General features: G+C 48.0%; 1 protein-coding gene across 2 annotated transcripts in view; it reads left to right on the top strand.

Annotated features, from left to right (window-relative positions):
• The first annotated feature begins 1244 nt into the window (after positions 1-1244).
• LOC138763975 (choline transporter-like protein 3) overlaps positions 1245-10101 on the top strand; it is a 130133-nt gene continuing 121276 nt past the window's right edge. Inside the window, exon 1 of one of the 2 annotated variants that reach the window (XM_069939083.1) lies at positions 1245-1458. In XM_069939083.1, coding sequence (XP_069795184.1) covers positions 1411-1458 — 48 coding nt within the window. In that variant the 5' untranslated portion in view covers positions 1245-1410. Of the gene's footprint in view, positions 1459-5414; positions 5549-10101 lie in introns of those variants that run through there. The other variant, XM_069939084.1, reaches the window with a different exon arrangement.

The following is a 10101-nucleotide window of genomic DNA, read 5'->3' as shown; positions in this document are numbered from 1 at the left end:
GGACCCCAATCGAACGGGTTCCCATGGATCAGACACTTATTTTGTTTTTTCTCAGGCTTTTTGTGCGGCTGTCATCCTCGCCTGTCGAGTGGGTGGATTAACTACGCCCGACATGCAGGCTGTAGAGCAGCCAGGCCTTGTCTTACTGAGTGAAGGCACCTCCTCTTCACTGCCGCTAGAATTGAGGAGACATGCTCTCAATGAGCTCACCTCCCACAGTGGCATTTCTGTATCACTGCCAGACACGTCGGACTCCAACTTCAGTGAAGCTAGGTCAGTGCAGCCAGACTTGGGCCCCACCCTCCACGAGGGTAGGCCGCTGTCACCTGACCCAATTCCCAATGGAGGGAGATCGGCTTGCCCTGATCCCATCCCCATCGGAGGTAGATTGACTTGGCCTGACCCAACCCCCAACGGAGGTAGATCGGCATTGCTACTTCTCAGTGAGTTGACTGCTCCCCGGCAGGCCTTCTGGTTCTTCGATGCTTCAATCGTGCTGTAGGAGCTCTGTGAGCTCGAGGCCTTTTTGCTGCGCTCCTCCCCCACCTCCGGGCCGGGGAACCTCCCACCGGCTGCCCAGATCGCTTTTTGCTCACCTCCTTCGAGGGAGAGCCTCCTGGGGTTCGCGCTTGGCCTCCATACATTGGTCAGATCGTCTTAAACAAAATTTACCAACTTTTTTCGAGCTTTTGTCGGCACTCAAAATGACGCCCGTGCTGCAAGCAAGCAGATGAATTGACTGCACAGGCGCAGATGAGATCTCATATTAGCGAAGCAATGAGCATGGTAAAAAATAATAACCCGGGTCCGAATTGGGAAAGATAAAAAAATTGATTCATTTTAAGTTTCCAATATTTTCTATTTCTGTCATGGATTAATAGTTCTGAGAAGACCATCACTTATTTAGAATGTCTATACAATAAACAGGCATATAAATGGAATCCAGTGATTCTGTTATATTTTTTAATTGTAAATTCCCGAGCCATCTTGGCCCAATACTGGCATCTAGTGGTTGAGGTTAGCATGGCAATATTTAGGAATAAACTTGCACCAATTAAGTGGGAATATCTCCATACATCAACATCATCTCAGATGAACATGGTGTGATAGTACAGGATACTATCACCAATGTATATTTGTATATATTTACTTATAGCTGTTGTGATTGGCTGAGAGCCATAGGCCACACCTACTGGCAGGTCATAAAGGGCTGCCCCTAACCAGACCCAGGTCAGTCTGGACTGGTCGACCTCAATGTAATTCGCTCCAGTCTTTTGCTGATTAAAGCCTTGGTTTTGAGTCAACAAGTCTTTGAGTCATTCGACGCGATGCGCTACACATGGTCACAGAAGCAAGATGTCAGGAGGGTCTTAAATCAGGAAAGCAAAATGCAGAGAGGTTAAAGGGTTCATGGAGAAAATTCCAGAACTCAGATGGCTGAAGCTGCAGCTGCCAGAGGTTAGTCAGAGGCTGAGGTTTATGGAAAAGGGCAACATAATCAGTGAACCGGTGCAGACTCAAAAGGCCATCATGGCCTGTTTTCGCTCCGTAAATGGTTATATGGTTATATCTCCAATAATAATTTCTTGGGGCAAACCTGTTCCTCGGTGTTTTTACCAGAGAGCAATGATCTGATTTTACTGACTGACTCCCAACCCACATTTTCCTTGTAAATTACAGCAAATCTTTTCTTTTAAGTCTTTTCACTTGGTTTTCCTTTGTTTGAAGTTTCAATAGTTTGTTTTACGTTACTTTGCAGCAGTGAGACTCCAAGAATTGTTGAACAAGGAGTGTTTGTTATCTCAGTGACCTACTTGGGAGAAAAGTGAAGAAACTTTTGTACCCACTTCTTCTGTTCTCTAGCTTTCGAGTTTTTTTTAACCAGCGAAATCATGTTTTTTTGCTCAATACTTTAGAGTTCAAAAGTTGACAGCTTATATTTCTTTAATTATCAGTATCATAAATCTGTTGATTGGTGATCAGACATCATTCTCCCCTTACTTTCATCTCAGCATTTACTAACACTGATCACGCTGGGAATTTGCTGATTGATCTGGACCCTGTGGACTGTGAACCAGTTTCTGGAACCAATGCAAGATCTGACAACACCTTTTGACTGTGAGAAGGATCAGCAAGAAAAGGGCCTTTCCTGGCTGTGTCCTTTAAGGGAATGAATCTGTTCTGACCCCCACATATGTTTTCATTTTATGCAACCTTCAAAAAGTGACATCTTTAGCTGAAATCTTGTCCTGCCTTGTGTAAAAATTAAAACTTCCGATTGGTTTCTACTCATCTAAAGAAGAAAATGATTATTGTTTGCACTTGAATATTGGGGTATGGGGTGTCTAGGGAGGGATAGCACCTCTGGTGGAGGGGTAGCACCTCTGGTGGAGGGGTAGCACCTCTGGTGGAGGGGGGTCCTGCCGTGTCCTTTTTGAACAGCTCATCCATCTTTGGTCCTCACCTGACGCTCAGGATCTAAGTAGCTGTAGTACAACCTGGTAAACCATCTCAGCAGACAGGCTAAACCAGGTGAGGGTAGCCAATGGGTCCTGGACCCTCAGTGAGGTAGGGGATTTGTCTATCCCAGCGTGTGAAGTCTGGCCCTGATGGATTGAGTGGAAGAGACCAATTAATGGTCCAACGGCCATGAAGGCGGGCACAGCAGATGTTGGGGAGCACTAAGAGCACAACAAGACACTTAGACGTCCTGGTCATCTACTGCAGCAAGAGAGGTCTCCAACCACAACAGTTGTCTGTGCCACTGGGTGAAGGTCTCAGGAGAGAATGGGATCACCCCTGTGCAATGGCCATTCAACTTAAAACTCCATTACACGCAGATTTATCTGGTGTCTTCCTCAAATCGGAGGACTAACAATAATTAAAAAATATTAATTTTGTACTTGATTTCTGTTGGCAAAGTAGCAAAACATATACAGTAAAATCCCCATTATCCAGAATTCAAACAACCCCCACCAACCAGCAAAAAAAATCAAGGAAATAAATAATTTTTTAAAAATTAAATAAAATGAGAATAAATAAAGTTTAAAATTGTAAATATTCTCCGAAGCAACACACAACCCCTTAGCAAAGATGGGAGCAAACATTCAGCCAGTGGAGTGCCCTTGACGTGCTCCGCCTGCAGCACCTGTTTGAATAAAATTTCAATAAAATTGTGTTTGAATAGAATGGATGAAGTGCCGGCTGCTGCTACTCACCTCTGGGGAGATTCTCCCAAATTGTCTCCCAATCCCTGCCTATTAAGAGCCTTTATCTTTACTAGTATATTAGTAAGGCTTTAGCTGTAAACTTGGGGGAGGATGGGGTTAATTATGAAGGCAGCGCAGATAGCACAGCAGTTACAACACCAGTGACCAGGATTTGAATTTAAATTTAAATTTTGTAAGTTACAGGAATTACCTGATTAAAGTGAATTTTACATAATTAAGGACTGCAATACTGATCATTCTCAAATTACATTTTGCGCTGTCTTTTGTCTTTTAAGCTGTTTATTCTTGATGTAGGTGCACTAGGAGTGTGGCTCCGAATCATGGGTCCTCTACCGGCATCACCTACGGCTCCTAGAATGCTTCCATCAGCGCTGCCTCCACTCTATCCTCAACATTCATTGGAGTGACTTCATCACCAGCATCGAAGTACTCGAGGTGGCAGAGTCCGCAAGCATCGAATCCACGCTGCTGAAGACCCAACTGCGCTGGGTGGGTCACGTCTCCAGAATGGAGGACCATCGCCTTCCCAAGATCGTATTATATGGCGAGCTCTTCACTGGCCACCGAGACAGAGGTGCACCAAAGAAGAGGTACAAGGACTGCTTAAAGAAATCTCTTGGTGCCTGCCACACTGACCACCACCAGTGGGCTGATCTCGCCTCCAACCGTGCATCTTGGCACCTCACAGTTCAGCGGGCAGCATCCTCCTTTGAAGAAGACTGCAGACCCCACCTCACTGACAAAAGACAAAGGAGGAAAAACCCAACACCCAACCCCAACCAACCAATTTTCCCTTGCCACCACTGCAACCGTGCCTGCCTGTCCCACATCGGACTTGTCAGTCACCAACGAGCCTGCAGCAGACGTGGACATACCCCTCCATAAATCTTCGTCCGCGAAGCCAAGCCAAAGAAAAGAGGTTCACTAGTTAGGCTTTGTAAGAGTGTGCTCAGGCAACTGGAAAAATTGCATATCCAGCATTTGCAATCCCTGCAGGTGCCAGATACTGGGGATTTTTTACTGTAAATCAATCACTACAAGTTTCATGGTGCACACTCATTGGAAGAAGCTGCAGAGAGTAGTGAACGCAGATCAGAAAGAAGATCATGCAAACTTCCATCCCCTCTATGCATTCCATCAACATCTTCCACTGCCGAGGAGACATACTGAAGGACCCCAACACACTCTCTCTTTTTTTTTTTGAATACTTTATTTATATTTTCACACAAGCTTGTACAGTCATATACAGCATCCTGCCAAAAATAGCAGTTCACAATCCTATATACATATGTTCATTTTCTTTATGGCTATATATACGAGCCTGTGTCTCTACCAACCCCCCTCCCCCAACATGTAAAACAAGACAATTCACTCACACTACAATCAATAACACCAAAACATTAGCATTGAGAAAATAAATAATAATAAATAATATAAAAGGGGCAGGGATTGTCGCAGCTCAATGGGTCGATGCTCATTCTTGACCTTCCTCGATTGGGATCAGTGCGGAGGAGAGGGAGCCGCAGCAGGGAACGGGGAAACCGATCACCGCCGCACACCTACGTAGTGCATGTGTGGCTGCCAGATCTTACGAAAGGTACTGTACTTGTTTCTCAGGTTATGTTTTCTGCAGGGGAACGCAACTTTGCAATTCCTTGTTCCATCGCTTGATACTAAGACTAGAGTCGGACTTCCAAGTCACCGGAATGCACTTCCTGGCCACTGCCAAAGCGATTAATGCAAATTGGATTTGAAATTTGGACAGCTTCATTGTAAGTCTTATGCCCAACACACTCTCTTCTTCCTCTTTCCGTCAAGGTCGAGGGTGTGAAATCAAGCGCCAACACGTTTAAGGGCAGCTTCTTCCCTTCAGCCGTCAGGATCCTGAATGATCCCGACTGCAGTGCTACCATGATGCCCTTGCTTGGTACAAAATGGTCTTTTATTTCCATTGCAGCTCCAAGCTCTGTCATTGTGCTCTTGTTCTTCTACTTAATGTTTGAGTTAACCTGTTAGACAGATCCGCAGTACTCAGTATCACGTGACACGAATAGTCATAAAATGAACTTGAGAATATTTCATAGGCACAGGGAGGGATGAAAAAGAGGGTTGTGGAACGAGGAAGGGAAAGGTTAGCTTATTGTGGAACAGGTTGAGGTCGGCCAGGGCGCAGTGAACTCGCCGTCGCCTCCTGGCGGGCAGGTGAGGACTTGCAGCCGCCGCCGCCGCCGCAGCAGCCGCAGCAAGTTCGCTCTGGGATTGACAGCCCTTCCCTTCCCAGCCCGGGCTTGGGGATGTCCTGCTGCGGCCAGTACGAGGTGAGTAAGAGGAGCCGCACCGGTTGGGCGGTGCAGCAAAGTTCACATGGCCGGGTTTTCGCTGCATTTAACCCCCGGCTTAGAAGCAGATCGTACACGGTCCAGTGCATGGTTCAAGGAGCCCTGTGGCTCAGTTCCGGACCACGGCAACTGCAGAAAAATGTGGGCTTGAATCATGTTTCTTGGTGTGTGATTTCCTTTCCTTGCATTCATTTAACCGAGAGCTCTGTATCTGGGGCACCATGCATTTGAGATTATTCTCTAGGTCAACGCCTGCGGGCTCCCTATGGTTGCTGTTTACCGACAGCTGGAACCTTTAACTAATCCAATACTGAAGGCCGTCAAACTTTCAGCCCATAGCGTAGTGCCTGTTGCAGGAATCCAAAGACAGAGCCCACGTTGTTCCCAGTTTTTAATGATTCACTGCAGACATATTGGCCACATGTAAGAGAAGTATCTGGAACAGCTCAGGTAAAGCATAAACTACCTCCACCCCCTCCCTCCACCTCTCCCTTCATGGACCTCAGCTTTCCTTAAGGAAGGGGTGTAAGATCCAGTGATCATTGGGGGATCAGAGGTGGGGAGGGTGAGTAAAGTTCGTGGGAATCGCTATCTCGGAGGATCTTCCCTGGTCTCAACACACAACGGCATTGTGAAGAAAGCAAGTCAGCGCCTCTACTTCCTCAGGAGTTGGTTTGACAGAAGAAGCCCTGGAACATTACTGCAGGTGTGTAGTGGGAATTGTGCAGACCGGCTGCATCACAAACTGATAATAGGACACCAGTGCCCCTGAGCGTAAAGCCTTGCAAAAGGACACAGTCCAGGACATCGTAGGCAAAACCCTCCCCACCATGCAGAACATCTGCAGGGAACGCTGCCGTCGGAGGATCCACACCACCCAGGGCATGCTCTGTTCTCGCTGCTACCATCAGGAAAGAGGTGCCACAAGACGCGCCACCAGGTTCAGGAACAGCTGCTACCCCTCTGCTGGCAGACACGTCAACAGTAAACTCAATCAGAGACTCATTTAAGGACTCTTTGCACTTTATTGATTATTTTTCCTGTTTTGCGCAATCAGTTTGTTTACATTTCATTATTTGTTTATGTGTGTACGTTGAGTAGGTTTTTTTTTGCACTACCAATAAGTGGTAATTGTGCCTGACCCATAGTGTGACAGATTATGGATATGTTTTTGGGAGATAAATTGGAGCAGGTTTATTTCTTTCTTTGGCTTGGCTTCGCGGATGAAGATTTATGGAGGGGGTAAAAAAGTCCACGTCAGCTGCAGGCTCGTTTGTGGCTGACCAGTCCGATGCGGGACAGGCAGACACGATTGCAGCGGTTGCAAGGGAAAATTGGTTGGTTGGGGTTGGGTGTTGGGTTTTTCCTCCTTTGCCTTTTGTCAGTGAGGTGGGCTCTGCGGTCTTCTTCAAAGGAGGCTGCTGCCCGCCAAACTGTGAGGCGCCAAGATGCACGGTTTGAGGCGTTATCAGCCCACTGGCGGTGGTCAATGTGGCAGGCACCAAGAGATTTCTTTAGGCAGTCCTTGTACCTTTTCTTTGGTGCACCTCTGTCACGGTGGCCAGTGGAGAGCTCGCCATATAATACGATCTTGGGAAGGCGATGGTCCTCCATTCTGGAGACGTGACCCATCCAGCGCAGCTGGATCTTCAGCAGCGTGGACTCGATGCTGTCGACCTCTGCCATCTCGAGTACCTCGACGTTAGGGGTGTGAGCGCTCCAATGGATGTTGAGGATGGAGCGGAGACAACGCTGGTGGAAGCGTTCTAGGAGCCGTAGGTGGTGCCGGTAGAGGACCCATGATTCGGAGCCGAACAGGAGTGTGGGTATGACAACGGCTCTGTATACGCTTATCTTTGTGAGGTTTTTCAGTTGGTTGTTTTTCCAGACTCTTTTGTGTAGTCTTCCAAAGGCGCTATTTGCCTTGGCGAGTCTGTTGTCTATCTCATTGTCGATCCTTGCATCTGATGAAATGGTGCAGCCGAGATAGGTAAACTGGTTGACCGTTTTGAGTTTTGTGTGCCCGATGGAGATGTGGGGGGGCTGGTAGTCATGGTGGGGAGCTGGCTGATGGAGGACCTCAGTTTTCTTCAGGCTGACTTCCAGGCCAAACATTTTGGCAGTTTCCGCAAAGCAGGACGTCAAGCGCTGAAGAGCTGGCTCTGAATGGGCAACTAAAGCGGCATCATCTGCAAAGAGTAGTTCACGGACAAGTTTCTCTTGTGTCTTGGTGTGAGCTTGCAGGCGCCTCAGATTGAAGAGACTGCCATCCGTGCGGTACCGGATGTAAACAGCGTCTTCATTGTTGGGGTCTTTCATGGCTTGGTTCAGCATCATGCTGAAGAAGATTGAAAAGAGGGTTGGTGCGAGAACACAGCCTTGCTTCACGCCATTGTTAATGGAGAAGGGTTCAGAGAGCTCATTGCTGTATCTGACCCGACCTTGTTGGTTTTCGTGCAGTTGGATAATCATGTTGAGGAACTTTGGGGGACATCCGATGCGCTCTAGTATTTGCCAAAGCCCTTTCCTGCTCACGGTGTCGAAGGCTTTGGTGAGGTCAACAAAGGTGATGTAGAGAAGAACAAGTTCTACACCGACCTGCGCAACCTCATCCAACGTACCCCTACAGCCGACAAGGTTGTCATCCTGGGCGACTTCAACGCTCGTGTCGGCAAAGACTCAGAAACCTGGCCAGGAATCCTGGGCAAGCATGGCGTCGGCAAGTGCAACGACAATGGGCGCCTCCTGTTGGAGCTCTGCGCAGAACAGCGGCTTGTCATTACAAACACCCTTTTTCAGCAGAGGGACAGCCTTAAGACCACCTGGATGCATCCCCGATCCAAACACTGGCACCTCCTGGACTACATCCTGGTGCGAGAAAGTGACAAACAAGATGTGCTCCACACCAGGGTCATGCCTAGCGCGGAATGCCACACTGACCACCGGCTGGTTCGCTGCAAGCTCAACCTTCACTTCAAGCCAAAGCCCAGGAACAATAAAGCCCCCAGAAAGAGGTTCAATGTTGGAAAACTGCAGTCAGACGAAGCGAGAGGAAACTTCCAGGCAAACCTCAAAGCAAAGCTCGACGTTGCAACCCGCCTCACGGACCCGTCCCCTGAAACCCTCTGGAATCAGTTGAAGGCTACCATACTGCAATCCACTGAAGAGGTACTGGGCTTCTCCTCCAGGAAAAACAAGGACTGGTTTGACGAAAACAGCCAGGAAATCCAGGAGCTGCTGGCAAAGAAGCGAGCTGCCCACCAGGCTCACCTTACAAAGCCGTCCTGTCCAGAGAAGAAACAAGCCTTCCGTCGCGCATGCAGCCATCTTCAGCGCAAACTCCGGGAGATCCAAAATGAGTGGTGGACTAGCCTCGCCAAACGAACACAGCTCAGCGCGGACATTGGCGACTTCAGGGGTTTCTACGAGGCTCTAAAGGCTGTGTACGGCCCCTCACCCCAAGTCCAAAGCCCGCTGCGCAGCTCAGACGGCAAAGTCCTCCTCAGCGACAAGATCTCCATCCTCAACCGATGGTCAGAACACTTCCAATCTCTTTTCAGTACCAACCGCTCAGTCCAAGATTCCGCCCTGCTCCAGCTCCCTCAACAGCCCCTAAGGCTAGAGCTGGATGAGGTTCCCACCCTGGATGAGACATATAAGGCAATCGAACAACTGAAAAGTGGCAAAGCAGCAGGTATGGATGGAATCCCCCCAGAAGTCTGGAAGGCTGGCGGCAAAACTCTGCATGCCAAACTGCATGAGTTTTTCAAGCTTTGTTGGGACCAAGGTAAACTGCCTCAGGATCTTCGTGATGCCACCATCATCACCCTGTACAAAAACAAAGGCGAGAAATCAGACTGCTCAAACTACAGGGGAATCACGTTGCTCTCCATTGCAGGCAAAATCTTCGCTAGGATTCTACTAAATAGAATAATACCTAGTGTCGCTGAGAATATTCTCCCAGAATCACAGTGCGGCTTTCGCGCAAACAGAGGAACCACTGACATGGTCTTTGCCCTCAGACAGCTCCAAGAAAAGTGCAGAGAACAAAACAAAGGTTTATTAGTGTAGGCCACATACAAACACTTTAAAACAGGTCTTATTTAAAATACTGGAGCTCTACTAATGCTAGACATGTCGGGGCCCCAGAGCCTTTGCAAAAACTTTGGCGAGTGCCTAACAGACTTCACTAACGGATCGTTGTTTTGAAAAGCAACAGATGGAAGAACTCGGAGGAGTAGGTTCGGAGCTACAGGCTGTCTGGGAGTGCTGTTTGCTGTTCTAAAAGGGTCATGTGGTTTTGCAAGCAGCGAGAGTCAAACAGGTTTTTCTCGGAGTGAGAGAGAGAGATCAGTTCTGCAGTTTTACAGTCAGCAGCAACAACTGGAACAGGACAAGCTGGCAAGCTTGTGTAAAACCCCATTTGGAAGATGGGTTGTAAGTGCTTAGTTTAGCCTAGTCAAAGCTCTTGTGGTTCATACAAGAGAAGAGGACTGGCTGCCTAATGTTTCACATGAAATAAGAGAAACAAA

Source organism: Narcine bancroftii, chromosome 5 (genome assembly GCF_036971445.1).
Source record: "Narcine bancroftii isolate sNarBan1 chromosome 5, sNarBan1.hap1, whole genome shotgun sequence".
NCBI classification, from domain to species: domain Eukaryota; kingdom Metazoa; phylum Chordata; class Chondrichthyes; order Torpediniformes; family Narcinidae; genus Narcine; species Narcine bancroftii.
Note: the sequence above shows the minus strand (reverse complement) of the source record. Positions and strands in the feature narration are given on the sequence as shown.